This window comes from Bufo bufo, chromosome 1 (assembly GCF_905171765.1).
Source record: "Bufo bufo chromosome 1, aBufBuf1.1, whole genome shotgun sequence".
Taxonomy (NCBI): domain Eukaryota; kingdom Metazoa; phylum Chordata; class Amphibia; order Anura; family Bufonidae; genus Bufo; species Bufo bufo.
Window position 1 is genome coordinate 753203660 of NC_053389.1, and position 25037 is coordinate 753228696.

Genomic DNA, 25037 nt, shown 5'->3' on the forward strand with positions numbered 1-25037 from the left:
CCTCCAGAGGAACCGGAGATATCACCCCCCGTGCAAGGAGGGATTGAACCGCCTGGAAGAAAACCACCGCCTGAACTGGATCCCTGGGGGGTTGAGAGAGGAAAAAACGATTGGGAGGGATGGAAGTGAACTTGAGCTTGTAACCGGAGGTTACGATCTGGAGTGCCCTTACGTCCGAGATGTGAGCCCGCCAGGTCTCCTGAAAGAGGAGACGACCCCCCCCCACCCGCGAGGGCGCGCCTTCATGCGGAAGACTGCTTACCAGAAGAGGAACGTGACAGCTGAGTGCGCGGGCGCCAGGCCGGTTGTGGTTTAAAAGATGTTTTTTTCCGCTGGTCCTGTGTGGGCGGTCTGGCAGACAAGTTAGCCGGCGGCCGGGTGCCTGAGAATCGATGAAAGGAATGGGAACGTGACGCCGAAGCCCTAGGACGGAATGTGCGCTTGGTCTTTTGCTGTGGAAGATGGGTGCTTTTTCCACCTATCGTTTCGGAAATGATTTAGTCTAGCCGGGAATCGAAGAGTCGGGATCCGGCAAAAGGAAGGCCTGGAAGTGAGCACTTAGAGGAGGAATCCGCCGCCCAAGCGAGAGTTCTCGGCAGAGAGATACCACGAGGGCCGAGGAGCGGACGACCATAGCCCCAGCGTCGCCTCAGAGATATTTCCCTGCCTGCGAGATTTGCACTGCCAAGGATTGGAGCTCAGCTGGGGGAAGATCCGCCGCCAAGTCCTGGTTCAAACGGAGAGCCCACTCCGAGACCGCCTTGGCTACCCAGGCAGAGGCGAAAATGGGCCGTAGTGCTGAGCCACTGGCCACAAATACAGACTTGGTGAGAGACTCTATGCGACGGTCTACTGGGTCATGGAGAGAGGATCCGTCGGCTACCGGAATAGCCGTATTTTTCGCCAGGCGAGCGACCGGGGGATCCACATTCGGAGGAGAGGACTATTTCGCCACACACTCAGTGGGAAAGGGATAGAGTAGGTCCAGTCGCTTTGGGATCAGAAAGCGCAGACCTGCTGGTCCCATGCTTTGGCGACAACCACAGAGAAGTCCTCGTGTACAGGGAAAGTCTTGGGTGCATGCTTCATGCGCAAAAAAGACACCCCTTGGTGGCTGGTGGAGGGAAGGTCGTCCTGCACCTGGAAGGTATCCCGGACAGCAGATACCAGGCTATCTACCATGGACGCAATTTGGCAAGACTGTTCCAGATCCACATCAGAGTCCGAATCGGCAATCTCCCCCTCCGACATAGCTTCTCCCAGGAGGGAGGAAGCCTGTGATTGGGAACCAGGAGGGGGAGGGGATGCCGAGGCGTCAGAGGAGGCATGGCGTCCTGCTCTGGGATGATTGTGAGGAGGCCTGCCCCTGATATGGTGCGGACTGCGGAGGTGGCGATTTATCAACCAAACGACCCATGAGAGAAATGGTGGATTGGGATATCTTAGAAAGGTCCTCCACTGTGCCCAGTCTGGTTCCACTGCCAGACTGATCACTTCTGTGGGCTGGAGGGGGCGGGGGAAGAGGGGGGGGTTGTACCTGCCTGGGCACAGAGTCTGCCTGTCTACGAGAGGGAATTTTACTTTGCAAATGGTGCATGCATAGTAGGTGGCCCTGCGGGTGGGGTGGACTGAGGGGAAGTATTGATTGGGTCAGACATGGTGAGCTGTGGATAGCGTCTCAATGCTGGAGGAGGTAGCGATATCCTACCAAAATGGCTGGCGAACCCAGGTCCTGTGTTCCCACACGAAGAGCTGCAGAGATCAGTGATGAGAAGGAAGGAGAAACTCCTGGCGAAGTGTGAAAGCAAGCCACACCCCCTCAGGACTCTGCAGAGCCTGACCGGCGTGTAGCTGACAACCGGCACTCGCTGCCGACTAGCCACGCCCCCTGCCATATTCCACCCGCACTCTGCGGCGCATATGGATCCCGACAGTACGGTCGGGATCCCAGGATGGCGCGTGTAGCAGGGCACATCGGCGGGGAAGTAAGGGAGATAAAGAGGTGCTGGGTTTAAGAAGAAGAGCGCCCCTAGTGCCCACAATAGCAGAGTCACTCGACAGCTGGGTCTAAGATTGTACCCTCGAAAAAAATTAACCCCCGCATGGCCGCGATGGCGCCTGAGACGTGGAAATCGCTACCCCACCCTGAAGACCACTTGCGGGCCAATTCTGGACTAGGTAGGGGGTTGAGGCTGGAGAGGGAGGCGCGGGATGGATATACTCACCTGCCTTCATCTGTGTTCTTCGCCCTTCCACCATGGACCAGCAGGGCCACCTCTACAGTCGCTGGCACACAAGTGGCAGGGCACTGGTGAGGGAAGGGCTAGGAGAACAGGTGGCCCTTACGCTGGCGGGAAACAGGGGTGCTAGGCTGCCCTGGTCAACCTTTTCTTCTTGGGGAGGCAGAGCGGTGGGACAACCGACAAGGGCCGGCCAGCCTCCCCCCCATTCCCCCAGCCTCCCCCCTTCCCCCGGGTAGACAGAGGCATGCGACTCTGTTCCCCATCTATATGAAACAGGAGAAAAGAAAAAAGAACAAAGAAAAAAAAAAATCAAAGGAAGCCTCCTACAACACTAAGCTAAAATCTGATATGCTCTCTTCAGGCTGGAGGGGGTATAGTTGGCAGAGGAGGAGCTAACAGTTTTCAGCCTAGTGTCGCCTCCTAGTAGCAGCAAACAGCTATACCCACATTCCTGTGTCCCCCAATGATACGAGCGAGAAAAATTTGTGGGGTGAAACTGGGAAATCACGCCACAGGCACGGCTTTGTCACAGGAGCGCTATAATTTGATGAGAACATGCCCTTATTTAAGATCTGTACATGTAATAAAGTTTCTCACCTGTTGGGAGACATCATCTTGTTTTGTCTGGGACCCTACTCCCATATTGGCCTGGCTGAGGGTGCCGACACGACCTGGCTGGCCACGAAGGGTGACTGTGATGGTGGTTGGTGCTTTTAAACCTGGAGCAAAATTAAATAACTAAATATTGGCTCAATTTTCAGAATCTCGGTTATAAAAGGCACAACAGTCTGTGCTATTACCTGCAGACGGGCTGGATAACTGTGCCAGACCAGGGATGCTACTAGCCAGTTTTGCTAGGCCACCATTTGTAAGCAAGTGATGGATTGCAGTTGGTTTCCCACCAGCTGATGCCACAAGGGAGGAGGAAGCAGTGACTACAGGTATAGTGCGCAGGATTGTGCCAGATCCGGTGGTGATGGTGGCCAATCCCTGGAGCTGGGCAGGAGCTTTGACAGTCATTGCCTGTTACAAACAACATTTAATTACTATAATTCCTTATAGACCGTCAATAAACAAAACAGTGAAAGCAATGAAAAGATTTGGTAATCAGGCTTCTCTATTGTCAATAAAGAGTACCTGTTACCAAAAAATGCTATGCAATCTGAAAGCACCATGTTATAAAGCAGAAGGAGCTGAGCAAATTAATATATCGTTTTGTGGGAAAAGATTCAGAAAAAAACTGTAATTTATACATTTACAGGTAAAATTTGAAAAATTAGAATATTGTGCAAAAGTTAATTTATTTCCGTAATGCAACTTAAAAGGAATTGCATTAATGCAACTAAAAATAAGAATATTGTGAAAAGGTTCAATATTCTAGGCTCAAAGTGTCACACTCTAGTCAGCAAATTAATCCATACCCCCTGAGCAAAGGGGACCTCAAAATTGTGACTTTGGGGTTTCATAAGCTATAAGCCATAATCATCCAAATTATACCAAATAAAGGCTTGAAATATCTCGCTTTGCATGTAATGAGTCTCATATGTTACTTTCACCTTTTAAGTTGCATTACTGAAATAAATGAACTTTGCACGAGTTTCACCTGTATATCTTTGCTTTTTCCACCATCTGTGAACGGTACAGGAGGGAGGTGTCAGTGACTGGCGGCATTGTGTGTATAAGTGTGCATACAGAGAGAGCTGTCAGTCACTGATAACACCTCCCTCCTGTACAGATAGCACTTCACAGGGCTGCAGATATAAATGTCAAAATGTCAAATTTTACTGAATCTTTTCCCACAAACATACACATCAATCCGCTCAGCTTCTCCTGCTCTATAACAGTGCTTTCAGATTGCATTGCATTTGTTGGCGACAAGTCCTCTTTAAGGCTGGCCCTGCTAATCAAGGAGAGGGAAAGTCTGCCTAAGGAAAGCGGTGGCTCTAGGGTGTGCTCAGGGAGAAGGATCCACCCTCGGGGCACCTAATAGTTTATGCAGAAATGATTAAAGTGCAACTGTCATATTTTTATTTTACTTGCTAGTTTATTAGAGCTAGGCATGTATACCTGAGTTAGTCTGTCAATGATTGTCAAGATCTGTAATAGCTTTCATTAATGTCCCCTCTCCCTTTCCACTGCTCCCTTAAAAGACAGTTGCTAGGGCGTGTCTGTCTCTGGCTAAGAAGACAGACAGAGGGGCGGTCCTTCACACTGCATGCCTGCATTAGGCTTCAGAGTGAGGAGGTGTGTCTCTCACTAATCCAACCTGATTGGCTGGCAGGGAGCTGGTGGCTTCAGCAAGTGTGTATGTGAAGTGAGGGAAAGCAGTTTTGGCCTCAGAGAACTGGCAGAGGAGCCATCTTGAGAAGGTCCTCATCTTTTAAATGTTTAAACAGTTGGAACTAAGGGAAAAACTCAAGGAAAACAGTGGTAGGTGAAGAAACTAACTGCAGCAGCAGTAACATATGCTAAAATAGATTTTTTGATGAAAAACATGACGGTTACATTTTACAAATACTTATTTGTTGGTGATTCAGCACTGGCTTGCCTTATAAATGGAATGGTTAGATCAGGCTGTGCTAGATTTAAAACCGGGATCGCTGATGACAAATGCCAGGTCCAAGCAATTTTTTTATTTTTATCTCTGTGTTCCAAGAACCATAACTTTTTCAATTTTCTTTAATGTTCACATTCACTAAAACCACCATTATGGATGTATATAAATTGTATCAGAATCTTTTATTTTATTTTTTAGAGAGAGTAAAAATGACAATGTTTACTTTATTCCAGGGGTCAGTATAATTTAAGGTAACCGTTCAAATAGAAAAAATGCGGACATTATTAATTGCGGACAAATATTAAAACGGACATTATTACCTTATAGAAGTACCGTATGTAGCTAATTTCCAAAGTTGGTTTTGTCCTTGGTGTCAGATGCGCCAAATGGCAAAAAAATAAATATTATTGCCCTGCCTGTGTCATGTAAATTAGGCTCTTTAAGGCCTCTTTCACACCTGCGTTATTGTCTTCCGGCATAGAGTTCCGTCGTCGGGGCTCTATGCCGGAAGAATCCTGATCAGGATTATCCTAATGCATTCTGAATGGAGAGAAATCCGTTCTGGATGCATCAGGATGTCTTCAGTTCCGGTACGGAACGTTTGTTGGCCGGAGAAAATACCGCAGCATGCTGCGCTTTTTGCTCCGGCCAAAAATCCGGAACACTTGCCGCAAGGCCGGATCTGGAATTAATGCCCATTGGAAAGCATTGATCCGGATCCGGCCTTAAGCTAAACGTCGTTTCGGCGACATTTAGCTTTTTCTGAATGGTTACCATGGCTGCCGGGACGCTAAAGTCCTGGCAGCCATGGTAAGTGTAGTGGGGAGCGGGGGAGCAGTGTACTTACCGTCCGTGCGGCTCCCCGGGCGCTCCAGAGTGACGTCAGGGCGCCCCAAGCGCATGGATCACGTCATCCATGCGCATGGGGCGCTCTGACGTCATTCTGGAGCGCCCGGGGAGCCGCACGGACTGTAAGTATACCGCTCCCCCGCTCCTACTATGGCAACCAGGACTTTAATAGCGTCCTGGGTGCCATAGTAACACTGAAAGCATTTGGAAGACGGCTCCGTCTTCAAATGCTTTCAGTACACTTGCGTTTTTCCGGATCCGGCAGGCACCTCCGGCAACGGAAGTGCATGCCGGATCCCAACAACGCAAGTGTGAAAGAGGCCTAAGTCAAGGGGGTAGCGGCTTTCTCTCCTGAAGTCAAGCTCGCCGGGCTCCCGCCCCTAAGCGTTGATTGATAGATGTTCAATTTCCTATCATGTTCCTATAATGCAAGTTCTAAATCCTATGCATGTATCGCATCGCTGTTATACCTGTGCATTGTTCTCTGCCGCTGTGAGCGAGTTTGCAGCGGTTCAATGCGCAGGGGCATACTCGCGTGTGCGCCAGTAAACATTCACAGGCGTCTATGTCACGCACGTGTAAATATTTAGTGGCGTGCTCGCGAGTATGCCCCTGCGCATTGAGCCGCTGAGAACTGGCTCACAGCGGCAGAGAACAATGCGCAGGCATAATGGGGACACGGTAAATGCACGGGATTTAGAGCTTGCATTTGACAGGTTAGGAATTTGAACGTCTATTAATCAAATGCTTAGGGGTTTGAAAGGGGGCCCCGCGAGCTTGACTTCAGGATAGAAAGCCACTGCTCCTTAGACTTCAAGATCCTAATTTACATGACACGGGCAGGGGAATAAAAGTCTCTTTTTTGCCATTAGGTGCATCTGACACCAAGGACCAAACCAACTTTGGAAACAAGCTACAGACTTCTATAAGGTAATGCTGGCCGCTTAATATGTGTTTTCTATGCGACAGGTTCCCTTGAAGGTAACAAGAATATATATTTTTGTTTTTGGCTTTCAAATTAAAATACCTGCAAAGGCCATTCAAGAGTAATTAATAATATCATGCAGTTAGGCTCCATTCACACGGCCGTAATAATGGGTCCGCATCCGTTCCATTCCCATTCATTTTCTATGGGGACGGAATGGATGCAATTGTGGACGTGTGAATGGACCCTTCGCACCATGCTCCCTCCAGTGGTGTCTGAAGGCTGCGAGCATGTTATGCTTTTCAAATTTATGAAAAACACACTGGGAAATCAGAAAAACTAAAACTTTGCTCTCACAGCTATGAAGACATATTAAGAAATTAATCAGCACAGAATTTTTAACCTATGTAGTTAAAAAATAACAAAAATATATTTTTTTCGAGGCTGGAAATTCACTTTAAAGGACCAGCTGATCCAGCAACTAAAAGACCCTGGTGATCAAAGTTGCTGGAGAGGTGTTTTAGACCAAGGCATGACCACTATGTAATGCATGGTTGTATCAAGCCTTCAAGAACGGAAGCATCTCCTGCACCAGCAGACCACCCTGTGAACTCGGTTTGCTCTGACAGGAAATAAAGACAGAGGTGATCATCATGGAAGAGCCCTTCAAATATAGTAAAATTCTAAATAGTAAAGAGGGAAAAAAGCGGTAGATATATGTATTTCACAAGACGCACTCATGCATTTTAATGACCTATAATTTGTATGGTCTAAACACACTAAACCCCATTGTTTTACTTAGAATATTGGGGTATAAGTACCTGTGTGGTGGCTCCAGTATTGGCTGTAGTGCTGGGGAGGGCAGGTGATTTACCTCCTATATCCTGAAGACTGAAACTTAACCCCTGCAGGAGGCTGCTGGCAGAGGCTCCAGAACTCGTACCTGAAACACAGGGACCACTTTTCAGTAAAGAAACTCGTTTTATACAACCAGCCAGTTCAAACTAACTACTGAGACTAGAAGCTGCTGATACTAAGGATATCATGCTTGTGCTTGACATGACACTGATGGACTGGACAGTTATAAGGCAAGTCATTCAATTACTAATCCTTCACCAACACTCAACTGAGGACAGAGAAATATTGGGGCACTTTTACTACAGCACTCTAATAGCGTAAACTCCAAGCATGCAGACTAAAAATGTGCACACTAGGAGATAGATTTGGCACAACTGGCAAGAATTTAGACATTCTTCTGTTACTAAACATAACTCATGGTTGGCTTTTTTTTTTTTTTACCACAACTAAGGGTACTTATACACTTGCGTTTTTCTTTTACGGCACCGAATTCCGTCACAGGGGCTCTATACCGGAAAAGAACTGATCAGTTTAATCCCCATACATTCTGAATGGAGAGCAATCCGTTCAGGATGCATCAGGATGTCTTCAGTTCAGTCATTTTGACTGATCAGGCAAAAGAGAAAACCGCAGCATGCTACGGTTTTATCTCCGGCGAAAAAAAAAATGAAGACTTGCCTGAATGCATTTTTCCCCATAGGAATGTATTAGTGCCGGATCCGGCATTCAAAATACTCACAAAAGTCTCACAAAATGCTTTCAAAAGTCTCACAAATGCTTTCAGTCACATCCAGATCGGCGGATCCGGCAGGCAGTTCCGACGACGTAACTGCTTGCCGGATCACACTGCCGCAAGTGTGAAAGTAGCCTTAAGTGTGCCAAAAACCAGACATGCAAATTACTGGCATGTTTTACGACCTGACAAAAATCATGTCCCTCCTTTCTAGAAGCTTTTCAAAAATGCCTAGCAAAGCACAAGGCATCTTTTCTGTTTAGTGCAAATCAAGAATAAATTTGACCAAAACTGATTTGCACCAAAAAGAAGGTGCAACGTACAACCAAATTCAGGCACATCAAGGATAGCAACTGTGTCACACTGTGCTGAGGACAGACACGCACCATGCTTTCTTTTACCATCTCATGGGTAGATCTTACGGAGCTGTGGCTTTGCCAAACCTCTAGAACAGGGGTCAGCAACCTCCAGGCACGCCTGCTGTTGTGAAACTACAACCCCCAGCATGCTGCATTCACTTCTATGGGTGTTCTGAGAACAGCCAAGCAAAAATGTGCATGCTGGGAGTCGTAGTTTCAGCACACCTGGAGTGCCGAATGTTGCTGATCTTTGCTCTAGAAAATAAAAGGAATAAAGGCTCATGCACACAAACGTATTTTCTTTCCGTGTCTGTTCTGTTTTTTTTTGCAGACCGTATGCGGAACCATTCACTTCAATGGGTCCACAAAAAAAAAAACAAAAAAAAAAAACACGGAAGTTACTCAGTGTGCATTCCGTTTCTGTATGTCCGTATTTCCGTTCCGCAAAAAAACTGAACATGTCCAATTATTGTCCGTATTATGGACAAAGATAGTCCTGTTCTATGAAGGGCCAGCTGTTCCGTTCTGCAAAATACTGAATGCACATGGATGTCATCCGTATTTTTTGCGGATCCGTTTTTTGCATGAGCCCTAAGACTGAGGACTACAACCCACTTCCACACACTGCTCACTAAAATTATATGTTTTTTAATACCCCAATAAGCATTTTGCAGTACCTGTCAATGCTCCTGCCTGTTGGTGCTGTACAGCGGGAGAAATACTGGAAACTAACCGACTCTGGATGGAGTGAAAAGCACTAGGGGCAGATGTATTGGGGATCAGGGCTGAAGAGAAACCGCTGGATGGTACATTTTCAGATACCAGTCTGTAGCACAGAGACAGAAAACAAGATATTAAAACAAAACCATGCACAATATATTGGAGTTATGTAGGATATGGTAGTTTATGGACTAGACATGCATTATAACAAACAGCTAATGCTTCAAAGTCCTAGAGATAAAATAGCTAGTATTTCCCCAAATTTCTATTGCATCCCACCATCTTTAATAATGAACTCAAAGGACAGGTCAACCAGAAAAAACAAACAAAAAAATAGGAATCCTAAGTGTACATTACAAATGTTTAATATGATCTTTCTTATCTATACTGTTATATGTCCTAGGATAGAGGATATCTGTTAGTAACCAGAATACCTGTGTAATACAAAGCAGTGACTGTTAGTGATGGATCTGGCCCTGCGTCACATGATTTAAGTTTATTACGCAGAACGCAGATGTCAACACAGACTAACAAAGCTATATGTTGTATAGATATAGCAGGATGTGCAAGATGCTAGGGGTGAATGACACCTGTCTGCCTAAGGCATAGTTGATGGAGGAGACTGTATTGCATGGTTTTGCCAGGGCTTCTTAATTTCAATGCAATGCTGCTGCCACTAGGAGGCGACACTAGGCTGAAAGCTGTAAGCTCCTCCCCAGCAGGCTATACCCCCTCCAGCCTGGAGAGAGCATATCAGTTTGTGCTTCAGAAGTATGAGAAACAGAATTAAACTAAAACCAACAAGGACTGCATACTGCCGTAAGACCGAACCAAACCCGGTCCCAACTGGCAAAACCTGGACCCCACTTGCTGCATAACAAAAAATTTGTGGGTGCCGTGTCCCCCAATGAATAAAGCGAGAAAGAGATTTTACAGATGAGTTCACAAAAATCTTGTTTTCTCGCTCATATCATTGGGGGACACAGGACCGTGGGACGTCCTAAAAGCAGTCCCCAGGGCGGGAAAACAACAACCTTCAAAAACTAACTCCCTTATGGAATTCGCTACACTGCGGCCTGTAAGACTCTGCGGCCGAGAGCCGAGGCTAAAGAATGCACTCGTTAAAATTCTGTGAAGGTGTGTAAGGAGGACCAAGTCGCCGCCTTACACAATTGAGACGCAGAAGCGTGGTGGAGATGTGCCCAAGAAGCCCCCCGACCGCTCAGGTAGAGTGAGCCGTGATTCCGGGAGGAGGTGCCTTGTCCCTAGAGCGATAGGCCTCGGCAATGGCCGACCTAATCCTTCGAGCAATAGTCCACTTGGAAGCCACCAAACCTTTACGAGGACCTTCCAAGATTACGAACAGAGCGTCAGTGCGTCTAAAGGGGGCCACCACTGACAGGTAGATTTTCAAGGCCCGTACTACGTCCAGACGATGGAGAGAAACCTCCCGTGGATGAGAAGGCTTAGGACAAAATGAGGGCAGAACAATGTCCTCGTTAATGTGAAATGCAGATACAACCTTTGGTAGAAAAGATGGAACTGGGTGGAGCACTACCTTATCTTGATGGAACACCAAGAAGGGCTCCCTGCAGGAAAGAGCTGCCAGTTCTGACACCCGAATAGATGTAATAGCCACCAAAAACGCCACTTTCCAGGAAAGCAACCGGAGGGAGACCTCTCAGAGGTTCGAATGGCGCGGCCTGGAGCAAAACCAGAACTAGGTTCAGGTCCCAAGAGTGCAACGGCGGCCGATAGGGAGGCGCGATGTGAGCCACTCCCTGTATGAAGGTTTTGACCAGACCTAAGACCGCCAGTGTACGCTGGAAAAAAATGGAAAGGGCTGAGACCTGCCCCTTCAGAGAACTAAGAGCCAGACCCAGTTCTAATCCGGACTGAAGAAACGCCAGTACAGTAGGCAGGGAGAACCTCCTGGGAGAAAGACTGCGTTCCTCACAGAAGCGTAGGAAGGACTTCCAAGTCCGATAGTAAATCTTGGAAGAGGAGGGCTTCCTAGCCCTAATCATAGTCCGAACGACCCCATCAGAAAAAACCCTCTGTTTCAACAAGAAGGTTTCAACAGCCACGCCGTTAAACGTAGCGTATATAAATTCTGATGGAAGACTGGACCCTGTGAGAGCAGATCGGCCCTGAGTGGAAGGGGCCACGGTGCATCCCCCAGAAGGAGAATGAGCTCTGAGTACCAAGCTCGTCGAGGCCAGTCTGGGGCGATCAGGATTGCCTGGACGCCCTCCATCCTGATTCTGCACAGGATCCGGGCAGGAGTGGTAAGGGCGGGAACACGTATAGGAAAGAGGTGCCACGAGAGCATCCACATCGTACGCCACCGGGTCCCTTGCGCGAGACAAGATGCACGGGAGCTTGTGATTGAGCCTTCGACGCCATCAAATCTACTTCCGGACGTGCCCACCAGAGACAGAGAGCCTCGAACACCTCTTGATGGAGAGACGACTCACCTGGGTCCACCGTCGTCCGGCTGAGAAAGTCTGCCGTCCAATTGTCCACTCCCAGAATGTAGACTGCCGAAATCACCGAAACATGGGCCCACTGTAGAATCTTCGCAGACTCCTGCATCACTGCTCGGCTGCGAGTCCCTCCTTGGTGGTTGATATAGGCCACCGCCGTGGCATTGTCCGACTGTACTCTGACCGGACGACCCTGCAATAGGGTAATCCAATGGCGAAGGGAAAGGTAGATGGCCCGGAGCTCCAGGATGTTGATGGGCAGTTTGGACTCCGATGGAGACCAAACGCCCTGGACTGTCCGGGTGGCGAAATCCCCACCCCAGCCGTGGAGGCTGGCGTTGGTTGTAATGACAGTCCACGTCACAGGGAGAAAGGATTTCCCCGAAGACAGGTGCGCAGTCACGATCCACCAACTGAGTGCCGAGCGCACTTGTCGAGATAGACAAATCCTGAGCTCCAGAGAGTCCAGGGATTTGTCCCAGGATAACAAAATGGCCCGCTGAAAACACCTGGTGTGGAATTGGGCGAAAGGGATCGCCTCGAAAGAGGCTACCATCAAGCCCAGCACCCGCATACAGTTGCGGATAGACGTACTGCGGCGCTGGAGTAGCAGACGCACAAACCTCTGAATGTCCAGTGCCTTGCCCAGCGGCAGACGTACCACAGCTGCACCTGAGGAGCCTTATCAAGATTTCGTCCAGATACGGGAGAAGAGTAATGCGTCTGGATCGCAGAAGGCACAGAAGTGGGAAGAGCACCTTTGTGAATACTCGCGGAGATGTCGCCAGACCGAATGGTAGGGCGAAAAATTGGTAATGGGGCGAATGAATGGCAAACCGAAGAAAACGTTGGTGAACGGTTGTGATGGGAACGTGGAGGTAGGCATCCTGGATGTCTATGGATGCCATAAATTCCCCTTGTACCAATGAAGCAACCACGGAACGGAGGGACTCCATCCTGAAACACTGAATCCGGAGGAAGCGGTTCAATAACTTGAGGTCCAGCACTGGGCGCATATCGCTCTCCTTTTTAGGGACCACAAACAGGTTGGAATAAAAACCCGTAAACCTTTCCTCTAAGGGCACTGGTGTTATCACCTCCCGTGAGAAAAGGGATTGAACTGCGTGAAAGAATGTCACGGCTCGAACTGGATCCCTGGGAGGCTGAGAGAGGAGAAAACGGTTGGGGGGGATAGACTTGAACTCTATCTTGTAGCCCGAGGAGATGACCTCGAGTGCCCATGCGTCCAAAATATGGGTTCGCCAAATCTCCTGAAAAAGGAGGAGACGCCCCCCCCCCCCCCCACCCATGAGGGTGGGGACACATCTTCCTGCTGAAGGCTGTTTTCCTGGGGCGGAAAGAGGTTGCTGAGCCCGCGGACGCCAGGCCTGCTGGGGCTTAAAGGACGGGCCCTTCCGTCGGTCTTTAGTAAATGGTCCCGCCGTTGAGGTTGGTGCTGGACGGGTGCCCGAGAACCGGCCAAAGGACTGGTAACGGGAGGAGGAAACTCTAGAATGAAAGGGGACGCTTCGCCTTGGGTTGGGGCAGATGGGTGCTTTTCCCACCCGTTGCTTCCGAAATAATCTCGTCCAGCCGGGCACCAAAGGCACCCAGCAAAGGGTAGTCTCAAAAGCGAGCACTTAGAGGAGGAGTCTGCCTTCCAGACCTTGAGCCATAACTCTCAGTGGATAGATATCGCGAGAGCCGAGGAACGGGCGACCATCGTCCAGAGCAGCTTCACAGAGATACTTCCCTGCCTGAGAAATTTGGAGAGCTAAAGACTGAAGGTCAGCGGGGGAAAGGTCGGACGCTAGGTCTTGGTTCAAATGGAGAGCCCACTCTGAAACCGCCTTGGCTACCCATGCAGAGGCGAAGATCAGACGTAATGCCACTAGCCGCAAAGATAGACTTGGAGAGTGATTCTATGCGACGGTCTACTGGGTCCTGGAGAGAAGAGCCATCCGCCACCAGAATAGCCATGTTCTTAGCTAGGCGAGCGACCGGTGGGTCCACTTTCGGTGGGGAAGCCCATTTTTCCACGTAATCGCCTGGAAAGGGATAGAGTAGGTCCAGTCGCTTCGGAACAATGAAGCGTAGACCTGGCTGGTCCCAAGCTTTTGTGACAACCACAGAAAAGTCGTTGTGTAATGGGAAAGACTTAGGTGCCTGCCTTGAACGCAGAAATGTCACCCCCTGGTGGCTAGTGGAGGGAAGATCCTTCTGAACCTGGAAGGTGTCACGTATAGCTGATATCAGGTTATCTACCATGGATGCAATCTGAGAAGAATGTTACAGGTCCATTTCCGTATTCGAATCCCCAATCTCACCCTCCGACAGTGCGTCACCTAAGAGGGAGGAGGCCTGTGATTGGGAGCCAGGAGGAGGAGAAACGGTGGCCTGCTCTGGGACGCTTACTAGGAAGTCTGCCTCTGGATCGTACGCTATGCGTCGGTGTGGATTGCACCGGTGGCGATTTCTCAACCAAACGACCCAGCAAGGAAAGGGTGGAATGGGAGATTTTAGAGAGGTCTTCCACTGCTCGGGACAGGGATCTTGCCCAGTCGGCTTCCCCATAGCCAGGATGGTCCTTCGCTTCTGTGGGCTGCTGAAGAATAGGGGGATGGCTCTGTGCAGGCGCATGACATGCAGAGCATAGTGAAAGTGACTGGCCACGAGGGAACTTTACTGAGCATGAAGTGCAGGCATAGTAAGTGGTCCTGCAGGTTGCCTGAGGGGGAATATTGGCCGGATCAGACATTGTAGCACGGTCTCTATGCTGTAGGGGGGTAGCGATCTACCAGAAAATATTGCGGTCCCCGATCCTGTGTCTCACCCTGTAGCGCTATAGGAAGAAGGAAGCTTGCTGCGGCAGGAGAATAAGCCCCGCCCCCTCCAACTCTGAGAATGAAGGCAGAGTGGCAGTTTTGGAGGAAGCCACGCCCCCCCCGCTTCGGTGCTCTTGCCGGGCCAGTAGGGTGGGGGTCAGACTCCAGCATCCATGCCGATAAGCTGTTGGGAGGGGCCGCGGCACTTGGGCAAGAGTTACTTCTTTTCTTCGGCCTATGTACATCAGTCACATGGCTGTTCCGCAGCTCAGCCCCTTTCAAGTTAATGGGATTGATCTGCTATACAATGTACAGCACTCTGCTTGGTATACCTGTTGAAATGGCTGATTGGTGTGGGTGCCGTGATGTTGATGACTTATTCTGAGGCGATAAAAATCTAAATCACAAAAAACCATGTTAAAATTAGTTTAATTCAAGAACTGTGGCAAGAGGCTATAATCAGAGGCGTCAAAGCAAGTCCTCAGGCAGATAAAAACAAGCAGCCATGAAATTGTCTCTGTATCTGTTTAAGTGCTATGGTTCCAATGTTACCCTTGCCTCCTATGATTTCATTGGTGGTTCAAGTAATAATGAATGACTAAAACATTTGCTTCTGCTTCATAATTGTATTGTATAATGGTATTAAGCACAACTCTCACTACACAATTAATAACACATAGGACATACTTCGGTGATGTCAGAAGGCTGGCTATCTCTTTGGAGCCCACGGGTGATTGGCCAATCATGGCTGTGGATGAAGACTTTAAAGCTGTATAAAAAACATAGCAAAGTAGAGCAAAGAAAAGTTGTACTATCATTACCCCAATTAAAGAATAACCTTGTTTATATGTATAAGCTCTAAAATCAACCCAGTGTAATTTCTTTTTTTTTTTTTTATGAATTATTTTCACTGCGACCTACAGACTTCAGGGCCCAATGTGCTATCTAAAAGAACAAGAAAAAAAAAAAGAAGAAAACCACACTATTCAGTATACATAACTAATAGGGCCCCATACCATAACCTTCATTAAAGGGGTTGTCTCACTTCAGCAAGTGCCATTTATTATGTAGAGAAAGTTAATACAAGGCACTTCCTAATATATTGTGATTGTCCATATTGCTTCCTTTGCTGGCTGGATTCATTTTTCCATCACATTATACACTGCTCGTTTCCATGGTTACCGACCACCCTGCAATCCACCAGTGGTGGTCGTGCTTGCACACTGTAGGAAAAAGCATCAGCCAAAAGCATCAGCCTCTCTGGTGGCCGGGACGCTTTTTCCTATATTGTACAAGCACGACCACCACTGATGGATTGCATGATAAATGCCACTTACTGAAGTGAGACAACCCCTTTAACACTCAAGAACTCCTACAGGCCCATGTGAACATCCAGTGTTGAGATGTCACTATTCCCATGTGGCCATGGTAATGTAAGGCTTATTATGGGGTTTACATATATGTATGTATACTGAATAATGATTATATTTTTATTTTTTTCCAGAATAGCACACTAGACACTGAAGCTCACAGGGGCATTGAAGATTATACAGCTTCATCCTCACCAAAGAGTGACAGATTTTTAGGAGCTCTTTAAAGGGGTCTTCCAGAATTGAAAAAACATGGGGGCACATAAATTAGGACCGGCGTATTACACGGCGGTCTTAATAAACTGCTAAGCTGGATTCGCCAGAGTGACGTAGAGGCACTGGCTTCTTCATAACTTTGGCAGATTCTCCGCCAATTCTAAATGAAAGACATCTTCCTTGCTGTCTTATATTTAGACCTTTTTCTATGCCTGAAACAAGCGTAGAAAATGGTAAAATGAGACAGATCTGTAAAGAATAAATCAAGGCAACTGGACTTACTGTAGATTTCTTGCAAACGTTTCACTCATTCTTCCAACGAGCTTTCTCGAACGAGTGAAAAGTTTTCAAGAAATCTACAGTAAGTCCAGTTGCCTTGATTTATTCTTTACAGATTTACCATGACCTGGATAAATGAGAACCTTCATAGATGTAAATATGAGACAGGCTCCTTCCCCGCCCTCACCTGGTGCGAGCGGGAAAAAGTGGCAGACTGCGGCGCAACTAACTGCCATCTGCACCTGAAATACACCTAATATAGGCGGATTTCAGCATCATAAATGACCCCCATGGTTATTTCCAGAAACTTTAGTCTGTGGATTTTTTCTTTGGTTTTGCAGCTCCATGGTAGTGAATAGTGAATTGCAATACCACACACAACCTGCGCACTGTTTTTTTTTTTAAGAAAGCAGCCATGTTTTTCTAATGCTGAAGAACCCATTTCATCCAATATCGGACTCATTTTGTTGTATGCTGCATTGTCAGGCGCCATTGAGACCCACATACATACAATTAGGTTTGGTTCAGGAGAACTGCAGGGGTTCTGGTGTTCCTATTGAGAGTTGAACCTGGGTATAATATTCTCATCTGAACAAGTCCTAATTCTGCATTTTATAACCATATGTTAGTTTACACCACACACTGGTTTTCTAGTAAACCTCAGGTTTTAATGAATTACTGCAGGGTTTTCTCACAAAACGTGGTGTGGAGCATCTGGGACAGAGGCGGCTTTCTTCATGAGGTCGGTGTTTTGAACAGAAAGGAAGTTGAATAAGGTCTCTTCCACAAGACCATATGCCCTCCGAGATATACGGTCCGTGAGCGGGCCATATGTTCCGGGGCGGCATTGATAGTGCGCACAGCATCATAGATTACAATGATGCTGTGGACGTCGGACTGCCTGCGGGACTATGATCATATGAGTGCGGGACAATAGCCCCGTGGGCGGCCTGACGTCCACAGCATCATTGTTATCTATGATGCTGTGCGCTCCCGTGCACACGATCAATGCCGCCTCGGGACATATGGCCCGCTCACGGACCGTATATCTCGGAGAGCATGCGGTCGTGAGCAAGAGGCCCAATTCAGATACAAAACCTCATTTCCTTTAAATCATTCTGCTAGGAAACAGGTGGCTGGAGCCAAACAGGAGTCAAGTAAGACGCACATTCACACTCGGCATTGTTATAATTACAGACCTTCCTGTGAAGTGGTGTTTTCTCCTCCTGATGCATCTCCATGGGAGAGAATGGTCACTTTGATTTTGGCACGCTTGGAGGGCTTCACTCCAATGTTACCTCCAGGACTAGGAGGCCTCTTCAACTGTCCTCGAAGATCATCTTTTTCCTCTGAAGATTCTGAAGAGACAGGGACTGAACACGGCAAAGTAAAACATTAGTGAACATTATAATACAATTCTGAGCTTCTCTTTTTTTTAAAATCATGTGTTTTATACAATGTACTGAAACGGTTAAAACAAACAACGCAACATTTCAAGGAATTGTCCTACCATGACATGTGCTATTTATTTGCCATTTACAAGCGGTTTAAACCCTAAGCGCAAATAATGTACATACACGTCATTTATGCTAAAAAGGATGTATGGAGCAGGCTCATGAGCCGAGTCCTCTCCCTACACGGCAGGTGCAGGCTGTATAATACAGAAATTGTTTTCACAGAGTACCACCTATTATAAAACGTAGCCTTTATTATATTTAGTATAAAAACCACCCCACAAAAATCACAAAGAAAAAAAGAATGCGGCCGGATCAATGTGGTAACCATACTCATCAGTTACCCCATGGTGTCATCTTGATCATCTATCCCGGGGCACGCAAGTACCACTGACATATTAATAGGGTGTAAAATCATTTACGCACCACATTTCCATGAAGCCTATCTGAACCCTATTCACCAACATGGTTGTGGAGGAACATATCAGGGTCCATATGTCGGACTAGATATATGGTTTATTGTTATAATTGTTTGCTGAAAATGACAAATCTATCATTGTCATCAGTGGGATAATTGATATTTATCTATACATGATGCCTATTGGGACACTGTATTAGGTGTCCCCTGAAAAGCCTAAATTATTGTTGTGGGTTAAACGCATTGGAAGTTAGGGGCCTAAAGCGTGGTGTTGCCAACTGTAATGGCTTAGGTACCCATATTATTGGTTACCATGGTAGCCAGGACGCTACTGAAGCTCTGGCTGCAATAGTATGTTAGTGAGCAGCATTATACTCACGTGCGCCGTGGCCGCCGGGCGCTCCTCCTTCTCATAGGTCTGTGCGGCGCATTGCTAAGGCTTAGCAATGCGCCGCACAGACCTATGAGAAGGAGGAGCGCCCGGCGGCCACGACGCACGCGAATATAATGCTGCTCACTAACATACTATTGCAGCCAGAGCTTCAGTAGCGTCCTGGCTGCCATGGTAACCGATCGGAGGCCCAGCATTACACTGCTGGGACTCCGATCGGAACTGCAAACTGCCACCAATGATGGGGGGACGACCCTGTGGCCTCCAATGATTAATACTGGGGAGGGAGGAGGGGGGGCCCACTGCCACCAATGATGGGGGGACGACCCTGTGGCCTCCAATGATTAATACTGGGGAGGGAGGGAGGAGGGGGGCCCACTGCCAACAATGATGGGGGGGAGGACCCTGTGGCCTCCAATGATTAATACTGGGGAGGGGGGGCCCACTGCCACCAATGATGGGAGGGGGAGGGGGACCCTGTGGCCACTGCCACCAATGATTAATACTGGGGGGGGCACTGCCACCAATGATGGGGAGGGGGACCCTGTGGCCACTGCCACCAATGATTAATACTGGGGGGGGGGGGGGGCACTGCCACCAATGATGGGAGGGGGAGGGGGACCCTATGGCCACTGCCACCAATGACTAATACTGGGGGGGGCACTGCCACCAATGATGGGGAGGGGGACCCTGTGGCCACTGCCACCAATGATTAATACTAGGGGGTGGGGGGGGGGGTTACCAGAGGAGGCTGATAAGAGGGAGAGGCTGGGAGGCACATGAGGGGCTGATCAGAGGCTGGGGGGGCTGATCAGAGGCTGGGGGCTGTTTTTTGGACTTTTGGTCAGTGGTCACAAAATAAATGTGTTATTTATTTAATTGTTATAATTGGTATCGGTGAGTACTTAAATAAGAGTATCGGTACTCGGTCTAAAAAAAAATTGTATCGGGACATCCCTACTATAAACCACTCGTTCTGGTACAGAATTAACCCTGTAAAGTTTTTGTTGTTACTAGAAGTCAATTGACTAGTTACAGATACCAGAAATGGTGAAAAATGACATATAAAAGTATAACAATTAACATCTCCTTGTGTCTGCCCCCATACAGTATAACGTCTCCTTGTGACTGCCCCCATACAGTATAACGTCTCCTTGTGGCTGCCCCCATACAGTATAACGTCTCCTTGTGGCTGCCCCCATACAGTATAACGTCTCCTTGTGACTGCCCCCATACAGTATAACTTCTCCTTGTGGCTGCCCCCATACAGTATAACGTCTCCTTGTGGCTGCCCCCATACAGTGTAACGTCTCCTTGTGGCTGCCCCCATACAGTATAACGTCTCCTTGTGGCTGCCCCCATACAGTATAACGTCTCCTTGTGGCTGCCCCCCATACAGTGTAACGTCTCCTTGTGGCTGCCCCCATACAGTATAACATCTCCTTGTGACTGCCCCCCATACAGTATAACTTCTCCTTGTGGCTGCCCCCATACAGTATAACGTCTCCTTGTGGCTGCCCCCATACAGTGTAACGTCTCCTTGTGGCTGCCCCCATACAGTGTAACGTCTCCTTGTGGCCCCAAGTGTTTTTTTTCTTCTAAATGGGCATTTATCGCGATATATATCGTTATCGCGATAATTTTCTTAATATCGTTATCGTGGGAATATTTTTTATATCGTCCAACCCTACTTGAGACCTATGCAATAGTGAAATCAGTCATCGTGCACGCCTGGGCCGGGACTCAGCAGCACAGTGCCGGGACTTTGCAAGCAAGCGCAGGTGAGTATTTAGCTTTTAGTTTTTTTATTCATGTGCCAACTTTGGGGCACATGAGGAGGGTGCACACAGGAGGGCATGTGGGGGGGGGGGGGGGGGGGGGGCAAAATTACTGTGTGTGTGGGGGTGGGGGGGAAACTACCGTGTTTGTGTGGGGGAGGGGGGGGGAAACTACCGTGTTTGTGTGGGGGAGGGGGGGGAACTACCGTGTTTGTGTGGGGGGAAAACTACTGTGTGTATGTCTGGGGGGGGGGGAAACTACTGTGTCGGGGGGGGAGGGAAACTACTGTGTCGGGGGGGGTGGGGGGACTACTGTGTGTGTGTGTGTGTGGGGGGGGACTACTGTGTGTAGGGGGGGAGGACTACTGTGTGTGTGTGTGTGGGGGGGGGGGGACTACTGTGTGTAGGGGGGGAGGACTACTGTGTGTGTGTGTGTGTGTGTGTGTGTGTGTGTGTGTGTGTGTGAGGCCAGTGTGGGGGATCGTGTGTGTGTGTGTGTGTGTGTGTGTGAGGCCAGTGTGGGGGAACGTGTGTGTGTGTGTGTGTGTGTGTGTGTGTGTGTGTGGCCAGTGTGAGGGAACGTGTGTTTGTGTGTGTGAGGCCAGTGTGGGGGAACCTACTGAGGGGACCCTACTGTGTGGGCAGAGCTGACGCCTCCTGCCCGAGATGTACGGTGGGTCCAGCATCTCTAGTGCACTGGGAATGAGCTGAGCTTTTGATTTTCTGGACAGGCGTGCTACAAAGTATCAAGGACGCCTATTGTGTAGGGGTTCCGCCTGGTCCTAGGTAATGTGTATTGGGGATATTGGACATTACGAACTATTGTACGCGCTTGAGTGTACATTGCCTACTTTTTCAGTCCGGAAACTAATTGCTAAGCACTGGCTTCGCTCACTACCCCCCACTTTAGCTGAGTTTCTGAATAGAATGGATGGTATACTTCAACTACAAAAAAGCGTCTTTGTCAAAAGGCAGTGCATCGCCAAGTTTACCTGTGACGGACTGGACCGTCACTGGGGCTGCTGGAGAAGCCTGAGGGCCAGCCTCCTTCCTACAGACTATGGACCGAGAACTATGGAGACCCCCTCAGACCTTTTGGGGTTACAAGAAACGATGAACCCGGATTTATGTGTGGAATTTATATGCCACATATTTCCTAATCCCCATTAAAGGTGCATGGTGTGGATTCAGCAACACAAAAAGGGTTAACTCTGCACTGAGACTCCCACTGATTGTGTTAGTGATGGGATTAAGATAGCTATAATAGCAGCCGACTCCTAGATGAGTAGATCACCCTATGATACACTCAGGAGATAATCCCATCACATGTGTCTCCTCGCCCCCTATTCATTCATTATGGAGGGGGTGAAGATGTCTGTTTGCATGTTGTTCATTGATAATTGCGTCAAAGACAATGCCATTGTGTTTGTTGAATAGGGTTAGTTTTTGTGTTTAAACCGTAAAGCTGTAAAGGATTGGCTGTTATGTTATGTCCTCAGTTCCCAACCAGGTCCACGGGGGTGGTACCCTTGTTGGAAAATGTGTATATAAGTCAATGCTGGTGTGTTCAATAAAGAGTTCCTGTTTTACATTCAACATAGAGCCTCGTCTCATGTGTATGGGGATTGCTATATGCTATAACTCCTAGCTCTTGTAAAAGCGGTTTCTGTTCCTTGCTCCTGTGGTGGTTACGGTGTGGAGCGGAGTGTTTGGAGTCCTCGGGAAGCACTAGGAGCATCCATCAACGGAGGTACGCAGTCGGGGTGTCAGGAGATCCGTTACATTACCAAAATATGGGACAAGTGGATTTTTTCCAGGATTGGTGCGTCTTCCACCGGCTTGCCTCTAATACACTAGCCATGGAGGGAAAGGGGGGGGGGGGGGGGGGGAAGGCTCAAGAGGCGCGGTAGATAGCAAATCTTTACGTTTAGGTCAGATGTAGGGAACAATAGATTTGGTGAGAATGATGTAGAGGGGAAAATGGGAGCTATGTTTGAATTTGGAGACAAGCGGGTCCAGATCACACTCATATAGATAGACATGATATCTTAGACGTTAAGAAGTTTGATACCCTTGCAAAGACTCAGAGTAACAGTCTCTCCGCTAGGGGGTGGGTTAGTGGGGACGGTTTCAGTTTTTTGGTATACAGCTGACAACTATGTATAATGGTGTGAAAACTTGTCGGAGTATTATCCGAGATATCTGTGTCCCTTATGTTTATGTAGCGTTAATAACTGTTGAATAAAAATGATCTGATAAAAAAAAAAAAAAACGTGATCAGATATTTTGTTCTGGAGGTACACAACGCTGGCAGGTGGTTTATTATAGGGGGCCCCGAGTGGCATCCCTTTATGATGCCCATGGACAGGTGCTGACATGATGGGACCATGCTTTTAATGAACCGAAACCTATGGAAAAACATGCACGTCTGCTATCCTTCTGAAGGCAAATGCAGTCATGTTGCTCATACACAAACCCTTTGAGTGAAAGTGACATTTCTGCAAAAGAGGTGTGTAAAATGTAGTCTTCAAAACAGGATGTGTCTTGTCCACTCACCAAACACACAGGAGGGCGAGCCTGTCGGCAGGGACTTTCTCACCAGCATATTTTGCTTCAGGAAAGCTGCAAACTGAGCTGAAATACAAGGATCATAAAAAGCATTACTGAAAATATTTCCATGGTGTCAACCTAAGCCCAATATTACAAAAAAATGAAACTCTAGAAAACAGGGTCCAGGAACCTCTGTCATGCAAAGAGCCTCAGAAACATCAGATAAACATTTTATTAACCCCTTAACGACGCATGACAGATCCATCAGTCCAGTTCACACGGGTTAGGTAGGAATCCTGCTCCATACATGGCGAGTACTGGCTGTAAAATACAGTTGTAGCAAACTGGCAATAATCAAGACTGGTGAGGACTTTGTTGCCAATCATTTAACCTCTCAAATCGGCTGCTGTCAATAGCAACCACGTCATCTGATGGCTTAGACAGTGGGAGGGGGCTTCCACTGCCCCCCGATCTTAACCCCCATGGCCAAATTGCAGGGTTATGCTCAATCACTATGACAGCCAGGGTCTTGGAAAGGTTCTCAGGACTGCCATAGCTTTCAGTCTGCGTCAGATAGGAAGCTTGTGAAAATACCATAGATTGCAATGGTACTCTTGCAGTCTATGGGACAATCAATCAGAACATCTGATCTTCAAGTCTCCAAAGGAAACTAAAAATAACATTGAAAAATAAAAAAGTTCTTAAAATGATAAAAAAAAATAAAAAAAATAAAAATATATAAATACAAATCGCTACAAAAAATACTATACTAATTGGTGTTGCTGTATGCGAAAATGTCAGAACTATTAAAATATGACATATATATAATATATCATGTGTTGTGAATGCTGTAAATTAAAGAAGAAAAAAAAAAAAATTGTGCCGTTTCTGGTCACCGTGCAAAAAAAAAATAAAAAAAAATAAAAGTGATATAATTCCCAGATGGTACCAATTAAAAACTATGGCTAACCCTGCTCTGTTTATGCAACAATAGTATATTGAGGTGCAAATTTTATGTCGTTTTTCAATTTTTAAAGTAGTAAAACATTAAAGAGGCTCTGTCACCAGGATCAACCCTATTAAACCAGGTAGACTGGCTGGTAGGGCACATCATGCTGATTAATGGTCCATTCACACATCCATAGTGTATTGCCGATCCGCAAATTGCAATACACCCGGCCGGCACCCCGATAGAAATGCCTAATAGGACACGTTCTATTTTTTTCCGGAGCCGCAGACCGGAAGATCGGCAGCACACTCCGGAAATGCGGATGCGGACAGCACACTGTGTGCACTCCTGCCGGTCCAGGCTGTTAGAGCAGGGACGCTGCACGCTCCTCTTAGTGACCGCTGTAAAAATGCGTATGGGTGGTCATCAAGGGGTTAAGACAAGATTTTAATGCATACATACACCATCTCCTCTGTTGTCTATAATGGTAACGGCTCACCTTGAGCTTGTTTAGGGTTTACGGTGGCTCCCGGTCTTTGAATCTGAGTCTTTATAGGCACCGTTGTCTGTCCCGGTTTATGTGACGAGGACATCGCAGTTAACTTGGTTTTAGGGCTGGAAGCTGGGCTGCTCGACATGCTGGACAGATCCTTAGCAAAACGGAAAAGATTTTTTTAGAAAATGTCTAATCATTTCTTATTATTAACACACAGAAAAGTATGGTCTAGAACAGGCGGTCCTGCTGTCGCATACAGCCAAAACGCCATCCACATGTCTGCCAAATTATTTTGAAGATTATACTTGAGTTTTACCCCAAAAATGGACGGCAAGGAGGTGCGAGTCGGGTTCCGACCATGCGCAGCAGCCGACACTATGGAGTGACTATTTGGGCACACCATGAGGTCTTTTATTACTGGGTGGCAGTATGGTGGGCTCTACTACTTCTGAGGACACTATAGGGGGCATTAGTACTACTGGTAGCACCGTAGGGAGTATTTGTACTACTGGGGCACACTGTGGGCTTAATTACTCTTGCGGGCACTATGGTGGCCTTATAACTTCAGGGGCACTATTGGG

At 47.7% G+C, this 25037-nt stretch overlaps 1 protein-coding gene across 4 annotated transcripts in view; it reads right to left on the minus strand.

Moving 5' to 3' along the window:
- Positions 1-25037, minus strand: part of KANSL3 (KAT8 regulatory NSL complex subunit 3) — an 81011-nt gene that overhangs the window by 10612 nt on the left and 45362 nt on the right. For all 4 annotated transcript variants that reach the window (XM_040414481.1, XM_040414480.1, XM_040414482.1 and 1 more), the window contains exons 14-21: positions 24460-24610; positions 23018-23095; positions 17620-17793; positions 15243-15324; positions 9202-9350; positions 7396-7517; positions 3044-3266; positions 2841-2962 (exon numbers count right to left, since the gene is read on the minus strand). In XM_040414481.1, the coding sequence (XP_040270415.1) occupies positions 2841-2962; positions 3044-3266; positions 7396-7517; positions 9202-9350; positions 15243-15324; positions 17620-17793; positions 23018-23095; positions 24460-24610 (1101 nt within the window). The remainder of the gene's footprint in view (positions 1-2840; positions 2963-3043; positions 3267-7395; positions 7518-9201; positions 9351-15242; positions 15325-17619; positions 17794-23017; positions 23096-24459; positions 24611-25037) is intronic.